This window comes from Amblyraja radiata, chromosome 24 (genome assembly GCF_010909765.2).
Source record: "Amblyraja radiata isolate CabotCenter1 chromosome 24, sAmbRad1.1.pri, whole genome shotgun sequence".
NCBI lineage: Eukaryota > Metazoa > Chordata > Chondrichthyes > Rajiformes > Rajidae > Amblyraja > Amblyraja radiata.
In genome coordinates, this window is record NC_045979.1 from 14,614,288 (window position 1) to 14,632,316 (window position 18,029).

The 18,029-nt window shown below is 41.7% G+C and overlaps 1 protein-coding gene across 1 annotated transcript; it reads left to right on the forward strand.

Annotated features, from left to right (window-relative positions):
- Positions 1-8,544: 8,544 nt before the first annotated feature.
- On the forward strand, positions 8,545-17,114 carry phlda3 (pleckstrin homology like domain family A member 3). The gene is made up of 2 exons (XM_033042464.1): positions 8,545-9,146; positions 16,679-17,114. Exon 1 carries the CDS (start codon positions 8,730-8,732, stop codon positions 9,114-9,116), a length of 387 nt encoding a protein of 128 aa, XP_032898355.1. The 5' UTR covers positions 8,545-8,729; the 3' UTR covers positions 9,117-9,146; positions 16,679-17,114.
- Positions 17,115-18,029: the final 915 nt, after the last annotated feature.

The window sequence follows — 18,029 nt, forward strand, 5'->3', positions numbered from 1 at the left end:
GTAAGTTCATGACACGATCATAGTGACCTGTATGTTGTTTTATTGCCTGTACCTTTGCTCTCTGTATTAATTTTTTGATAGTGCAAAGGTCCGAATTGTGTAGCCGGAAATGCTGCTACCATTTCCCCAATTACTCTTGCTACTTGTCGAATAGTTGGTCGCTCGTTGACCATTAAATTGTTGCATGATTGTGCTAATTCAACCATTTTTGCCTTTGGCAAGGTAACAGTCATCTGGACTGAGTTAATTGTGAAGCCCAGGTAGTCCATGATAGTGGATGGCTTCAACTTAGATTTATCTGGATGTAGGACGAACCCTAGAGTTTCGAGGAGCTGTTTTGTAGCTGATGCTGCTGCCACAGCCAATTCCATCATTTTCCCTACTATCAGAATATCATCCAGATATGCCATGACAATATGTTTTTGTTTTCTTAGTATTGCCATGGCTGGGTTCAATATTTTGGTGAATAATCTTGGGGCTGAAGTTAGCCCATAGGGCAATGCTTTGTACCATCCAGATAAATTTTAGGTATCTGCGATGATCCTTGGATATGGATACTAGATAGTAAGCATCTTTAAGATAAATGCTTGCCATGAAGTGTCCTTTGGAATTCAGTTGTTTGGCAGTAACATATGTCTCCATTTTGAAATGTATATACTTAACAAATTTGTTTAGTGATGTTAAGTCAATGATGATGCGACAGCCACCATCTTTTTTGGTTTTAGTGAATATATTCGATACAAATTCCAAAGGTTCATGTTTGGTCTTTTCGATGACCCCCTTTGTGATAAGTCTCACCAGTTCAGCTTGTCCCTCACGTTTCTCTTTGACGGAGGGAGAAATACCCTTTGGGGCCATTGTTGAACTGGCGGCGTTTTTTCTGACATGAATTGTATTTTATATCCACTAATGCCATTGAGTATATACTGATCACTCGTGATAGACTCCCATGCTGCTTTAAACTGGTGCAATCTACCTCCTGTTAGTATTAAGCCTCCACCTCCCAAAAGTTGATAGGAACCAGACCCACCTACCTCCATGGTTACGGGTATTTCCTCTGATTCCCTTTGGTCGGACGAGGCTTGCGAGGTGTCTGATGTGGCGTGTTTGTTGGGGGTTGGCGCATTTTCCATGGGGTCTGCTCTGGGCCCTGGTCTAAAAAAGACTTACGGTGAAAGTAAGCGGACCCCGAGCTTTCACCAGTGTTGAATGGCGGATGTTTACTGGTGGATGCGGCGGGGTGCTGCCACTTGGTGGTGTGTGTTTTCAGTTTGCTCGTTTTATACCCTGCCTTCATGAGGCCTTGAGTTCTTGAGGCCTCGGTCATGTCCTTCATGTGTTTAGGTAGGTCTTTCCCGAAGAGCAGCCTGTCTGGCTCATCGGCTGGTGTTTTACACAGCCCCGCAAATCGAGGATTGATGGCAGGTTTGATGATTTCTTTCCGCAGACTATTAATTTCAAACTGCGTGTTACACAACAACGCAAGTGTATCCTGTTGATTGGTGGTCATCTCGGTGTTGTTTATAGAACGAGCAAATGAAGTGATGCCTGCTGTCAATAGTCGGAGTATACGCTGCAGCTTTAGCTCGTGGTGCCGGATGGTTGCCCCAATGTGTCCCCAGATTTGGCTGTTCGCCGCTGGTACTTTTAGAGATTCACAGTTCTCCGGCGCCGTATAGGTATCTAACGCTTCATTAATCACCTGCTCCTGCAGAGCTCTGTTGGACAGGTGATTGATACTTGCCGCTAGTTTGGCCTCTAGCGGTTCCCCTGCACGGGGTTTTGACACGTAGCGGCCCACTACACCAAGCAGCTGTTCCTGCTCCTGCACCCACTGCATACTCCCGAAATCTTCAGCCATAACCCCTTGTTCTGGACCAGCCCAGTCCTGGTCCCCAAAGCTATCCTCTGGAAAGGAGGATGCAATGGACAGTGCAGGAGGCACTGTAGAGGGAGCTCCCCTCCCGGGGTGCACCTTGCTGGAGCACCTGCTCCAAGAGCCGCTCCATGCGGCTCAGGCGGCTGTCCCTCCCCCTCCTGGGTGGAGAGACGTCCCCGTCCGACGAGTCGGATGCCACCGGCCGGTTGCTCTTCCGTTTGGCTTTGCCTCCAGCCCGCTGTTCAGGCGTTAGCGGAGCTGGACTCGGCTCGGTGTCGGGGATAGCGGAGCGCCCGGATAGCGCTCCTACCGCCTGTTGCTGCCCCCCCTTCTCCTCTTGCGGAGGTGGACGGGGGGCAGATTTCTTCGAAAGTCTTGTCTTGAGTGTGGACATTCTGCAAGAGAAGACAGCCGGCTCTTCTTCGGTAAGGAAAGCCGACTTCTGTTCACTTACCTGACGGTCCGTCTTTGAAATTGCAGTGGGAGCATTGACTTCCGCTGCTGCTGCTGTTGCACTGCTGGCGTAATGCCGCGCCTGCGCACTGAGCGGGTTCTTCACGTAGTCACTCACGTGACTCCGAAGTAAAATCACGTGGTTAAAGTGCACGTTGTCAGATTTTTTTATTTTTTTTATTTTTTTTATTTATTTATTAGAAGTAGACATATTATACAATGTAATTACATATTATAGTAGAAAAAAAAACTTTTCATATACATCAGTCATACATTATTAAAATTTTCCATTATCAATTACTTCTGCTTCTAGTATTTTTATTTTTTATAGAAAGCGAGAAAAAGAGAGGGTAGAAAGTTACAAATAAAAGAGGAAGCAAAAAAAAAAACAAAAAAAAAAAAAACACAACAGAAAAACAAGGAAGGTGGAATGGGTTACCTGTGATACATCAATGGAGATAGGTTCGTAGGTTATAAAGTATAGAGTATAGTTTTTCATCTGTTCCTGAGTTCAAGTTTCAGCTGGGTCCTCGTGCTGTGCCAGTCTATCCCTTCAGATAGTTAATGAATGGAGCCCAAATTTTATGGAAAAGATCTTGTTTGTCCATTAAGACAAGTCTAATTCTTTCTAAGTATAGGGTCTCCGACATTTCCGTAATCCACATTTTGATTGTGGGGGTTGTAGGGCCTTTCCAAAATTTTAATATTAATTTTTTTCCGGTTATTATACTGTAATTGAGGAAGTTTCTTTGGTTTGTTGTGAGTGTTAAGCTTTGTTCTGATATTCCAAGTATCATTAATTTTGTGTCTGGGTCCAATTTTGTATTAATAACTTTTGAAGTTATTTCAAAAATATCTGTCCAGAAATGTTTAAGTTTTATACAGTTTGCAAAAGTATGTGTTAAATTAGCCTCTAAATGTAGACATTTATCACAAATAGGAGAGATTTGTGGGAAAATTCTATTTAGTTTTATTTTAGAGAAGTGTAGTCTATGTAAGACCTTGAATTGTATTAAAATATGTCTGGCATTTAATGAACATTGATGTATTTGTTGTAAACTTTCGTCCCACATATCTTTCGTGATAGGATGACCTATTTCAATTTCCCATTTGTATCTATGTAGTTCGGTCGGTGGTACCTCGTTATTTAGTAGGGTGTTATAAATATAAGCTATTAGTTTTTCAGTATTAGGATGCTTGTTCAGACACTCATCAAGAATTTCTGATTCCCTATTCTTGTAAACTTGTGTATTAGATTTAACATAATCTCTAATTTGTAGATATCTGAAAAAATTATTTGAGTGCAGTCCATAATTCAGTTGTAACTCTTGAAATGAAAGAAAAGTACCTTTCCCATAAAGATGTCCTATATTTTTGATTCCATGATTTTTCCATTGTGTGAAACCTTTGTCCATAAAGGATGATTTGAACAAAGGATTATTTACAATGGGAAGGCAGAGTGGTATATTATTCAATTTTAAATCTTTTTTTATTTGTTTCCAAATTCGTATTCCACTATGTATTATGGGGTTTTCTTTATAGGTTTTTTTGTGCTGTTTTGTGGGGGCAAATATGATCGGTCCAATTTCAAAAGGTAGACAGTCTTCCTTTTCCATCATTAGCCAATCTGGTTGTTGGTCCATTTCTTCCAGCCAAAAATTCATGTTTTTAATATGGACTGCCCAAAAATAAAATAAGAAATTTGGCAAAGCCAGACCTCCATTTATCTTTGATTTACATAAGTGTTTTTTACTTATTCTATGATTCTTATAATCCCAGACAAAACTTGTAACAATGGAGTCGACTTTTTTGAAAAAAGTTTTTGGGATATATATCGGAATTAATTGAAGTAGGTACAGTAGTTGCGGTAAAAAAATCATTTTTATAGCATTAATTCTCCCAAGCATTGAAATGGGGAGTGTTTTCCAGTATTGAATATTCTTATGTAGTTTATTCAGTAAGGGTGGGAAATTTAGTTTAAATAAAGAGGTATATGTCTTAGTTACCCAGATTCCTAAGTATTTAAATTTATCTTTAACTATTTTAAAAGGGGATTGTTGTATTGTATGTAAATTAAATTTTGTTATTGGCATGATTTCGCTTTTATTCCAATTGATTCTATATCCCGAAAACTGACCAAATTGAGTTATTAGATTTAATAGGTTTGGAATACTAGTTTCTAATTTTGTAATATATATTAGTATATCATCTGCATATAAGGAGATTTTATTCCTTGTGTCTCTAGTATTGTATCCAAATATTCCTGGATGGTTTCTAACGCTTTCTGCTAGGGGTTCAATTGCAAGAGCAAATAATAGTGGGGATAGTGAACATCCTTGTCTACAGCCTCTAGAGAGATTAAATTTAGTTGATAACATTTTGTTTGTTAATATTCTAGCTGTTGGGTTAGAATATAACAATTTAACCCATGTACAATACTTCTCTCCTAGTTGAAATTTTTCCATCACCGAAAATAAATATGGCCATTCTACCTGGTCAAATGCTTTTTCAGCATCTAACGAGATAATTGCTAGCTCTGCGTTGGGGATTCTATTGGAGTATATAATATTAAATAATCTTCTCAGATTAAAAAATGAATACCGTTTGGGGATAAACCCTGTTTGGTCAGGATGTATTAATTTACTGATCACTAAGCTCAATCTATTAGATAGAATCTTAGTTAATATTTTCTGATCAGTATTTAAGAGGGCTATAGCTCTGTATGAACCTGGGTCTTCAAGATCCTTGTCCGTTTTTGGTATAAGTATGATTGTTGATTCATTTAGAGTTTCTGGGAGTTTCTGTTGAGTATAAGCATATTTGTACATTGTCTGTAGGCGTGGGGAAAGCAAGTCATAAAAATTTTTATAAAATTCCGAATTTAGTCCATCGGGTCCTGCCGACTTTCCATTTTTTAAGGACTTTATTGATTCTTCAATGTCTTTTATCGTAATTTCAGCCCCTAGCAATTCTCTCTCTTTCTGATCTAGACCCGTAAACTTACAATTCTGTAAAAATGTTTCCATTCCCGTTGATTGTTCTGTTATTTTAGATGAATACAATTTTTGATAGTATTGTAGAAATCTATCATTAATATCTTTAGGCAATGTTAATGTTTCTCCCTTATCTGTTCTAATTTTGTATATTGTTTTTTCCCCGTCCAATTTGCGAAGTTGACGCGCTAATAGTTTTTGTGGTTTGTCACCAAATTCAAAATTTAATTGTTTTGTATGTTGATAAAGTTTTATAACTTGGTCTGAATAAATCTTGTTTAATTTATATTTCAATACTGCAATTTTATTGTGTTTTATCGTGGATGGTGCTGCTGCATTTTCTGTGTCTAATTGCTTTATTTCCATTTCCAGTTTCTTTTGTTTGGCCCTATTCTCTTTATTAAAAAATGATTGGGAAGAAATTAATGCTCCTCGTACAAATGCTTTAAATGTTTCCCAAAGAAGCGAGGCAGAGATTTCAGGGCTATCGTTAGCCTCAAAAAACATTTTAATCTGTTTTACTAGATATTCATTACATGACTTATCTTTTAAGATTTGGGGATTAAATCTCCATTGTGACTGTGTCTCTGCCATTCCGTTTACTTTGATCATAAATGTTAATGGGGCATGGTCTGAGATTATGATGTTGTGATATTGTGAGTTATAGGTGAATGGGATAAGTTTTGAATCTACCAAAAAATAGTCTATCCTTGAGTAAGTTACGTTGTCAGATTTTAACAAAGGCATTTTATACATTTTGGTTTCACCATGTAGAAATTACAGCAGTGTTTATACATAGTCCCCCCCCATTTCAGGGTTCCATAATGTTTGGGACACAGCAATGTCATGTAAATGAAAGAAGTCATGTTTAGTATTTTGTTGCATATCCTTTGCAGGCAATGACTGCTTGAAGTCTGTGATTCATGGATATCACCAGTTGCTGAGTGTCTTCTCTGTTGATGCTCTGCCAGGCCTGTATTGCAGCCATCTTTAGCTTATGCTTGTTTTGGGGGCTAGGCCCCTTCAGTTATCTCTTCAGCATATAAAAGGCTCAATTTGGTTCAGATTGGGTGATTGACTTGGCCACTCAAGAATTGACCATTTTTTAGTTTTGAAAAACTCCTTTGAACCGCCGGCCAATAAGTTTTGAGGCACTTGTTTGAACTTGAGCAGATTGGATGTGTCTATACACTTGAGAATTCATTATGCTACGACCATCAGCAGTTGTATCATCAATGAAGATAAGTGAGCCAGTACCTTCAGCAACCATACATGCCCAGGGCATAACACCCCCACCACCGTGTTTCACAGATGAGGTGGTATGCTTTGAATCCTGGGCCGTTCCTTCTCTCCTCCATACTTTGCTCCTTTTTGCAAGACCTTTTTCCAGAACTGTGGTTGCTCTTTTAAGTACTTCTTGACAAACTGTAGCCCGGCCATTCTATTTTTGCGGTTAACCGGTGGTTTGCGCCTTGCAGTGCAGCCTCTGTATTTCTGTTCATGAAGTCTTCTGCGGACAGTGGTCATTGACAAATCCACACCTGACTCCTGAAGAGTATTTCTGATCTGTCGGACAGGTGTTAGGGGATTTTTCTTTATTATAAGAGAGAATACTTCTGTCATTAGCTGTGGAGGTCTTCCTTGGCCTGCCAGTCCCTTTGTGATTAGTAAGCTCACCAGTGCTTAATTGTGTAGTACAGAGGTAAATAAATAAATGATGGATCTTTGTCCCAAACATTATGGAGGGCACTGTACCTACCTCATTGGAGACCCTCGATCATCTTTTATCACACTTTACTGGACTTTATCTTGTACTATGTTAATTCCGTTATCCTGTATCTGTGCACTGTGGACAGCACGATTGTGATCATGTCTTTCCGCTGACTGGAGAGCTCGCAACAAAAATATTTTCACTGTATCTCGCTTCATGTGACAATAAGCTAAACTAAACAATGGTGTCATATTCAATATTATTCTCACCTATCTTCAAACAAAACAACCTCGCCACTCGTGTGGCCCCCCTGGGGTGATATCCCTTCCCTTGTTTGAGCGGTGTCCCCCACCAGATCCTATCCCTCAATGTCCAGCAGAGGAAGGACCGGAGACTGTGGTCCTCCCCCAAAGGGGCTTGGCGTTGGCTGCATCGAGCTTTAGCGCGCCCCTCAGCACGTTCTCCCGCAGTCTGGAGCGGGCCTGTCGGCAACATTCCTTGTAGCCTCCCAGCTCAGCGAGATGTCCATCATGGAATAGTCTGAAGAAGGAAATCATCCCAAATCCATGTTCTCCAGAGATAGAGATGCTGCCTGGCCCGCTGAGTTACTCCAGCACTTTGGGATCCTTTTTCCAAACCAGCATCTGCAGTTCTTTTTTTTCTCCAGAGATGCTGCCTGACCTACTGAGTTACTCCAGCACTTTGTGAATCTTTTTGCAAACCAGCATCTGCAGTTCTTTCTTTCTCCAGGAATACTGCCTGACACACTGAGTTACTCCAGCACTTTGTGTCTTTTTTTTTGGTAAACCAGCATCTGCAGTTTCTTTTTCCTGCAGAATAATTGCAGAATTGGGTCGTGGAAGCAAGACAAGGCCTGACGAGTGCACCATCCTGCGCTTGCATGTATCTAAAACGCAATTGCTTTCAGAGACCCGAGCATTCGGGGAAAGCGGTGAATTAATGTAGATGGCTGAATGAATGTCTTCGCAGAACCCACGTTTCAGCCTACGGACAGGGATAAAGTCTAGCCATAGACAGACGGCGTGTGTGTGTGTGTGTATACATATATATAAACATATAAGAAAGATCGTGCATCAAACTCGCAGGAACGTGGGCAAAGTGTCAGAATTAAAGCAAACACACAAGGCATGTTCTCTCCACTTCCAAATGCAATGCAGTACAACGCGGAGATTATTTCTAATATACAAACTCTAACAGCACACAGTGGCTTGGACTAGTTGTACTCAACTGTGGCCCGTCTGCATTGCTCCGTTTTGCAAATAGCATAAATATTTGAAACGCGTTTTCTAACGCTGCGGGGGTTTTGACTGCTGTGGGTGACGTTGTAAAGGTAATTCCAGAGGCAGACGAGAACCGACAACGATCCCAAACCTCAGTCAATACAACCCCTCCCCTCTCCCCTCCCTCCCTCCCTCCCTCTTCAGTTTCCAGAATGACTAAGTGCCGCGTAGGAACAAGCCTTTGATGTGCTGTACGTCAGTGGAGGGGCTGGGCAGAGAAATGTTGAATTGAATAAAAAGCTATCTTGGGCATGTTACAACAGATCCTGAGCAGCGCCGCGGTACTAGAAGCAGGAGGGACGAGAGAGAGAGAGAGAGAGAGATATGAACTAGAAAGGGCCATCGTCGCAAGTTCTTAGATAACATTTGCAGTGAAAGGGAACACAGGCGAGATGAATGGGCAGAATATTCTGAAGGAAGGGCTGCTGGAGAAAAGGAGCGACGGGTTGTTGCAGCTTTGGAAGCGGAAAAACTGCGTGTTGACGGACGAAGGGCTTTGCATCCACGACCCGAAGGCGAGCCGGTCCAAATGCAAAGTGCTGGCGTTTGAGAACATGAAGACGGTGGACTGCGTGGAGAGGAAGGGGAGATATGTCTATTTCACCGTGGTGATGGCAGACAGCAAGGAGATTGACTTCAGGTGCCTGGGGGAGTCGACGTGGAACGCCGAGATCACCCTGGGCATGGTTCAGTTCAAGAACCGCCAGGCTATCCAGTCTGTGAAATCCAGACAACTGGCACACATCTGCACCCCGACAGCTATCAGCACCATGTCCTGATCCAAAGACACACACACACCCACACAAGGGGTGAGTTGCTCGTCCTTAATAAGGATGGGGAGGGGAGTAGTTGTTTAATAGTATATGTGATATTGAAGAATATTGGTTTGACTTGTATCATGGTGGAGGGTTTGTTTTGAACTATTTCGTGCTGTACATTATATATTATTGTAAATAATTGATTATATTATTTTTGGTTAAAACAAAAAAAGATGAGTTGGTCATCAGCAGAAGGGTCGTTTTGTCTCGCCACCCTTTCTCCCCCCCTCCCGTCCTGCATGTTATTACACTAGCGAGCACACGAATGAATGAACAATAACCCAGTTAAATGCCGAGTGAGATTGGATCAAAAGGCGACCGTCTCGCTGTAAAGTCGCTGACGACTTAAATAATCATTCCCCATCGTAGTCCCTGAGCAACTAAAACTCACGTGGGACATGCGCCCGGTATAACCCGGCTCACGGTTCCACCGGCTGGTTGCATCGACAAGGAAGAGTCAACGTTTAGACTAGTAAAATAAGGTATCAAGAAATAGCGTGGTCTCTCTTTATATCAGGCCCGGTTGTTTGGGTTAGGAAGATGCTGGTAGAATGGTACAACGACCCATCATGCGTGGACCGCATTGTTTTGTTTAATAGATGAGAACTATTTTAACGAAAGCCACATCGTTGGGCATTTTCTCCCAGCAGAAATCGACAATACATTCCACAGTATAGAATTTTAAGAGTCACAAGGTCATGCAGCTCAGAAACACCTTGCCCATGCTGACCAAGCAGCCTCACCTACACTAGCTCCACCTGTCTGCGTTTGACCCGAACCCCTCTAAACCTTACCTGTCCAAAGGTCTTTTAAATGTTGTTATAGTACCTGCCTCAACTACCTCTTCTGGCAGCTGTTCCTATTAAATCTCTCTTCTCTCACCTTAAACGTGGTTCTCGATTCCCTGACCAAGGGGAAAAGACTGCATCTAATTATCTATTTCCTGACTGATCTTATCACTCCTCATCCTCCTGCACTCCAAGGAATACAGTTCTAGTCTACCCAACCTCCCTCTATAGCTCAGGCCCTCAGTCTCGGCAATATTATTTATATCAGTACAAAAAAAAACTTTTTGAAACTCAGCCAATTTCAAATGTATTTTGAATAATCTAAAGTGAATGGAGTACATGTGTATAAAATATATCTCCTATGTTGCCTCTACTGGCCAGGGTGCTGGAAATTCCGCAGATCCGTTCCCACTGTGTGGGTTTCCTCCAAGTGATCCAATTTCCTCCCACATCTGAAAGACGTGCGGGTTTGTTGGATAGTTTGGTTTAGTTTAGGGATATATCATGGAAACAGGCCCTTTCGGCCCACCGAGCGCGTCAACCAGCAAATATCCCGTTCACTAGCACTATCCTACAAACTAGGGACAATTAAAAAATGTACCAACCTACAAACCTGTACGTCTTTGGAGAGGGGGAGGAAACTGGAGCACCCTGAGAAATCCCACACGGTCACAGGGAGAAGGTACAGACTCCGCACAGAAAGCATCTGTGGTCAGGATCGAACTCTGGTCTCTGGCGCTGTAATGTAGCAACCGCTGCTCCACCGTGCTACCCCACCGGTTAGTTGGCTTCTGTAACTTAACCATGGTGTGTTTAAAGTAGACGACAAATTATGAAAACATAGAGCTAGTGTGAGAATTGGTGATTGATGGTCGGCGTGGACTTGGTGCGCCTAAGGGTCTGTTTCCATGCTGTAGCTCTAAACTAAACTAAATACCATCCAGGTGGTGTTACTGTTGCTTCACTTTGAGCTGTGTTAGGTCTGTGCATTGTGTATGAAGGCGTCATGAAGGATTTAAGTAATGAACACCTAACCCCATTGTTAATACCCAGTGTGGAAGACAAAAGGAAAACCAACTCCTGGTTATCTGAAGTTTTTGACAAAGGAAAACCCAGTCCTTAATCCAAGTTAGAAACAAATCTTTCCATCAAAACATTCTCCAATTGTAAATGGTGATCTTGGAATTCATGCAGCATTTGTGCACAATAGCTACTTCAGGATTATAAACCAACACATTTGAGTTCAATACTAACTGGTTTCTTTGTGTGAATTGTGAATGGAATACACACCCATAGTTAGTTTCTGAAATATTGCTTCAAACCCCTCCCTGGTATTAGAAGCAATCAACATCATGTGTCATAATGACATGGTAATTTTGTAGATTTTCATTCATTGAAATAAGTTTGGAGAATCATTATCACAGGAAATTGTCTCTGAAGTTCAGCTACAAGGGAATGTGAAAAGATTCAACCACCATATCGCCTATCCATTTTCTCCGTAGATTAGTTCAGAGATACAGCGCAGAAACAGTCCGCACCGACCAGCGTTACCCGCACACTAACACTATCCTACACACATCAGGGACAATTTACAATTTTACTAAGCCAATTAGCCTACAAACCTGTACGTCTTTGGAGCAGTCGGAGAAAACCCACGCAAGTCACGGGGAGAATGTATAAACTCTGTACAGACAGCACTCGTGGTCAGGATCGAACCTGGGTCTCTGGCGCTGTAAGGCAGCAACTCTACCGCTGCGCCACCATCTTGCCTTGAACCACTGCATTATTCCAGCTCTTTGTGTTTTGCTTAAAGTAAATGACTTGTATTAGTTGAAAGTAGCTAAACATGGAAATGGACCGACACTATCGAGTTTATGATTATATTTTGAAGTATGAGAAACAATAGAATTTTATGAACACTACTGTTCTTCATAAAAGATGAGGTTATTTTTCTTAGGGCACAGGTTCTTTGCAGTTTGCTGATATCCCAAGCCAGATTTGAGCCCCATATCTGACGACGAGAATGATCCTAGGGATGATTGGGTTAATGTATGAGGGCCTTTTGATGACTCTGGGCCTGTATTCACTGCAATTTAGATGGATGAGGGGGGGGGGGAGGGGGGGTTCCTAATAAAACCTACCAAATAATATGTGGCCTAGATAGAGTGGATGTGGAGAGGATGTTTCCAATAATGGAAAAATCTGGGACCAGAGGACTCAGCCTCAGAATTAAATGGCGTACCTTTACAATGAAATCGAGGAAGAATTTATTTAGCCAGAGGGTGGAATTCATTGCAGAAGTATTGTTAAAGTGGAGATTGGTAGATTCTTGATTGGTAAGGATGTCAAAGATTACGGGGAGAAGGCAGGAGAATGGGGTTGAGAGAGAAAAATAGATCAGCCATGATCTAATGGTGAAGCAGACTCGATGAGCTGAATATCTTATAACTCATCATGCTTACTGGCGTCAGCATCCAGTTAAATACAGATTATTTTAAACCATCATGAAGAGTACTACTGTACATGTGGATTAACTTGCCACTTTGATGATTTGGACAGATTACTGCTTTCCGAGTATGTTTGGACCATTATCACTTCAATCTCAATTTATAAATCACTTTTAATGTGACAGAATTGAGTTGATGGAATAAAATTTCACAATTGAACTATCATTTTAAAAATTAACATTTCTAAACTGAAATAAATTAAATGGAAACAAGTCACTACTAATATTTTTATTCTTGGTAATATAGAATTGTACAATTAACTAAATATGATTTTTCTCGACATGCGTTTTGGTGTAGCCATGGTGTCTAATATATGAACCTGAAAGTTCAGATGTATTTAGACTTTAGAGATAGAGTGTGGAAACAGGCCCTTCAGCCCACCGAGTCCATGTCGACCAGTGATTACCACCCCCCCCCCCCCCCAATGTTTTCAGTTAATTTGCAAAGTAAGGTTCCAAATAAATCAGGGCTCTAATCTAATCTTCAGTTTAAAATCAGTACTGTGTATATGGGTTGCCATGTCATATAAAGCATGCAGTAGACATATTTTGATGATTTGAATCCATTACGGTCCATTATTGCTCCATAATTCGTACCATTCAGGTTTAAAAGTACTGGTATTATCACCCAAAGAAAGGATTTGCTTTTAAACTCCCATCGATAAAATTAAAGCCACTGTCATTCAGCAGGAGTTTTACCTGGCCTAAGAGTGCAGTAATTCATCAGAGAAATACAGGTCTGAAGAAGGGTCTCGACCCGAAACGTCACCCATTACTTATCTCCAGAGATGCTGCCTGTCCTGCTGAGTTACTCCAGCATTTTATTGCACTACAATTTTAGCTAACCAACCAACCAACCAACCCCCACTTTTTCTTTCCATTCTCTTCTCTGTGCCCCACCTGATTTCTCCCACCATCCCCTTCCCCAGTCCCCTTCCACTTACATCCCTTTCTCTGGCCTCACGATTCACATATCTTCTCTCTTTATCTCACAATCTTTTGTCTCATATAAGATCGTTAAGGGCTTGGACACGCTAGAGGCAGGAAACATGTTCCCGATGTTGGGGGAGTCCAGAACCAGGGGCCACAGTTTAAGAATTTAGAACAGAGACGAGGAAACACTTTTTCTCACAGAGAGTGGTGAGTCTGTGGAATTCTCTGCCTCAGAGGGCAGTGGAGGCAGGTTCTCTGGATGCTTTCAAGAGAGAGCTAGATAGGGCTCTTAAAAATAGCGGAGTCAGAGGATATGGGGAGAAGGCAGGAACGGGGTACTGATTGGGGATGATCAGCCATGATCACATTGAATGGCGGTGCTGGCTCGAAGGGCCAAATGGCCTACTCCTGCACCTATTGTCTATTGTCTATTGTCTAATTTTCATCTCTGGCTTTCTATCTGCCAATCTGTTAATCAACCCTCCTCACCTGTATCCACACCTCACATGCCTAGTTTTGACCTGCCCCCATCTTTACCAACTTCCTCCCCCCCTACTACAATGAACCTAAAGAAGTGTCCTGAGCCAAAACGTCACCTACTGTATCTTTGTCCTCGATAGATGCTGACGACCCTTCAAGATGCCACCCAAGCCGGGCAACTTTGTGTATGCGGGTCACAGAATCCGATCACTCATTACAATTGCTCCACTCTTTCAAATCTCTAATCCAACAGCAGCATTTCTTACTTTAACTATATATTTCTTAATCTTCGCTCTGATCTGTCGCTAGCTCACTAGAGTCCCTCAGACTATCTTTAATCGGAATTTACTGGACTTTATCTTGCACTAAACGTCATTCCCTTTATCATGTATATGTACATTGTGGACGGCTCAATTGTAATCATGTATTGTCTTTCCGCCGACTGGTTAGCATGCAACAAAAGCTTTTCACTGTACCAATGTGACAATAAACTAAACTCAAACATTTGAATCTTAATATAGGTATTAGAAATCTAAAACTCTTGAATCTTTGGCTTTCTGTGTCCCTGAGGGCAATGAATGCTCAATTAATGAGTATATTCAAGGCTGAAGTTAACAGGTTTTTACACCGGAGGGAATGAAACGATGTGGAGGTCAAAAAGTAAAAGGAGTTGAGGCTTGGATTAGTCTTGATCCCATAAACGCTGGAGACTCACAGAAAAATTACGGTTTCCTTTCTTTTGTTCTGACGGCAATGTAACTGATTAATCGGTTTGCTTTCACTACTTCCTGCGTTTGTGACTCTGTTCTGGAAATATATTAATTCACCATTGGCCACATCCTGCCCCATCTGTGAAAGAGACCGATCTTCCCAAATTGGTCTCATTAGCCACAAATCCGGAGTTGTAACTAGGTCATCCTCAATCCCGGAGGAGGACGGACTAAAAAGATACAATTTATCACTTTATTTGCAAGGACAAATTGCAGCTTTGTATTTAAATGCGACGGTGCAGAAACCATTTCCCAAGCTCAGGCTTGCTGTAGTGGTCCATATCATGTATCATATAATGTGAAGATAGGTAACTTTACATTTTATTGCGCTTGAGTATACACTCATTATTTTTAGAATCTGTACACTGTATCTATACACAATGGACGGTTTGATTGTAATCATGTAAAGTCTTTTCTCTGACTGGATAGTAAGCATTTAGAGCTACAGCATGGAAACAGGCCCTTCGGCCCACTGAGTCCATGCAGACCAGCAATCGACTAACACAATCGTACACACTAGGGACAATTTAGAATTTTACCAAAGCCAATTAACCTACAAACCTATATGTCTTTGGAGTGTGTGAGGAAACTGGAGCACCTGGAGAAAACCCACACGGTCACAGGGAGAACGTACAAACTGCGGACATACAAGACCCGCAGTCAGGATCAAACTTCGCTCTCTGACGCTGTAAGGCAGCAGCTCAACTGCTACGCCACATGACAATGATAAACTAAACTAGAATCGACCCTATTTAGTTGAGCAGGATAATTTTAGCACAGGTGACAGTGAGAAGACTACACTTTGTTTCTGTTAGTAAGGGAAAATAAATATACGTTTGGATTTTTCCAGTGAGTGCCTGTGTGTGTCAGTTCTGAGCAAGGACAGAACTGGATTTGGCAGCAATCACCAAGCGGCCTGCTGCAATTTACCATTGAGGCACGTTAATTATGACTAACCCAGGTGAAGCATTGGGGCAATACACCCTGCATATGGGACCATCTTTTAACTGACTCAATGCCACATGCAAGACTGATTAGGTAAAGTGGAACTTTAAAAAAATCTTCAAGTGGCACAGTAGCGCAGCTGGTAGAGCCACTGTCCCCCAATGCCAGAGACCTGGGTTCGATCCTAACCTTGGGTGCTGCACGTGCGACGTTTACACTCTCTCCCTGTGACTGTGTGGGTTTCCTCCAGGTGCTCTGGTTTCCTCCCACATCCCAAAAACATACAGGTTTGCAGGTTAATTGGCCTCTGTAAATTGTCCCGAATGTGTAAGGAGTGGATGCCAAAATGGGATAACCTGAAAAAAACAGTGTGAATGGGGTGTTTGAGAAAGAACTGCAGATGCTGGAAAAATCGAAGGTAGGCAAAAATGCTGGAAAAACAGCGAGTGAGGCAGCATCTATGAAGCAAAGTAATAGGTGATGTTTTGGGTCGAGACCCTTCTTCAGACTGATGTGGGGGTGTGGGAAGAAGAAAGGAAGAGGTGGAGACAGTAGGCTGTGGGAGAACTGGGAAGGGGAGGGGAAGGAGGGAGAAAGCAAGGACTACCTGAAATTGGAGAAGTCAATGTTCATACCACTGGGATGTAAACTGCCCAAGCGAAATATGAGGTGCTGCTCCTCCATTTTGCGGTGGGACTCACTCTGGCCATGGAGGAGGCCCAGGACAGAAAGGACAGATTCGGAATGGGAGGGGGAGTTGAAGTGCTGGGCCACCGGGAGATCAGGTTGGTTAGTGCGAACCGAGCGGAGGTGTTGGGCGAAGTGATCGCCAAGCCTACGCATGGTCTCACCAAGTGTGAATGGGATGGTCAGCATGGACACGGGTGGGCCGAAGGGTCTGTTTCCATGCTGTGTGTCGAAATCTGGCTATCAGACAGAATGCCTGTGATACTATCTCACAGCTGTATCGAGCTTGTTTATTTATGGGGGGGGGAGGTTTTCAAAATTCAGTTTTACATTTTTCATTCTTACTATTTCTTTTGACTCTCTTAAAGTCTCGTTCGGTATCTAACTTTTAAATGTCACTTTTTTTGTCTCTAGGCATTAGCAATATGCAAAAGCAACGAACAATTCTCAACCTGCGACCAAACAAGACTGAGTGTGACAGCATTAAAGATGTGTCTGCAGTCAACATAAGAATATACATCAGTTCAACCAAATGACAATCATGAATCACAGTGGATTATTTTTCATGAGATGGACTAGAATAATTTAGAGAACAGATTTATTATTCACAAAATGCTTCGAAGTCTTAATTTTTTTATTTATTAAATGACCAATACTCAAATGTAGTGATGACTTCATTATTAGTCATGCATAATACATTGTAAATTACTATGCCTACTTTATTTATTTAGATTTAATGTCTTCACATTGTGACTTTACTCTGCCAAATGGAAAACCTTGCAATCTGTATGTCAATTTTCTTTTTGTCTGTTATGCTGTAAATAAAAAAATAGATGATTATGTACTGAAACTATTTTGTATTTAGCAGCAAAGATACCTATGAACACTTCTCCGAAATGTCTTCAGAAATAATGGGATGGTTCAAGACCAATACGGCAGGGAGGCAAAAAGGTTTAGGAAAAAGAACAGGGTGACAGAACAATGATAGCTTGTGCTTGTTTATTCAAAGATGGAAAAGTGTAGAATATTGCTGGCGTTTTATCACATCAAATTTTTCCTTTGTTGTTGCAAGCTGTGAAATTTTACAAAATTGTATGTCCCTGTCCTTGCCCAACTCTAATATATCCTGCAGTAACTGTCCAAAATTCATTTGATCTGAACCTTCTGAAAAATACACAAAGTCCTGCAGCAACTCAGTTGGTCAGGCAGCATCTCTGGAGAACATGAATAGGTAATGTTTCGGAATGGGACCCTTCTGAGTAATTGTAGGTGTGGGGTCATAAGGTCATAAGGAATAGGAGTATTCGGGTCTTCAAGTCTACTCTGCCATTCAATCATGGCTGATCTATCTCTCCCTCCTAACCCCGTTCTCCTGCCTTCTCCCCATAACCTCTGACACCTGCTACTAATCAAGAAACATTGCACTAATCAAGGGGGGGGGGGGGGAAAGAAATTTGGAAATAATCTTTCTGAAGTTTGGTTTTGTTTTGTTATTGTCACATGTACTGAGATACAGTGAAAAACTGCTTTTACAGTTACATCCTTTTATCCCAGTAAAACATAACGGTTTCTCGACGTGAATCATTGCACTAGACACATTGTCAGTCTGAAGAAGGGTTCCAACCCGAAACATCACCTATTCCTTTTCACCAGAGATGCTGCCTGGCCTGCTGAGTTAGTTTGGCATTTTGTGTCTATCTTCGGTATAAAAAAGCATCTGCAGCTCGTTCCCGCACATATGGTCTTTCAATCTTGGGTGGGACTA

Bases quoted from the DNA above. Each gene is read 5' to 3' on its own strand.
- phlda3 (XM_033042464.1), top strand. From the start codon at position 8,730: ATGAATGGGCAGAATATTCTGAAGGAAGGGCTGCTGGAGAAAAGGAGC.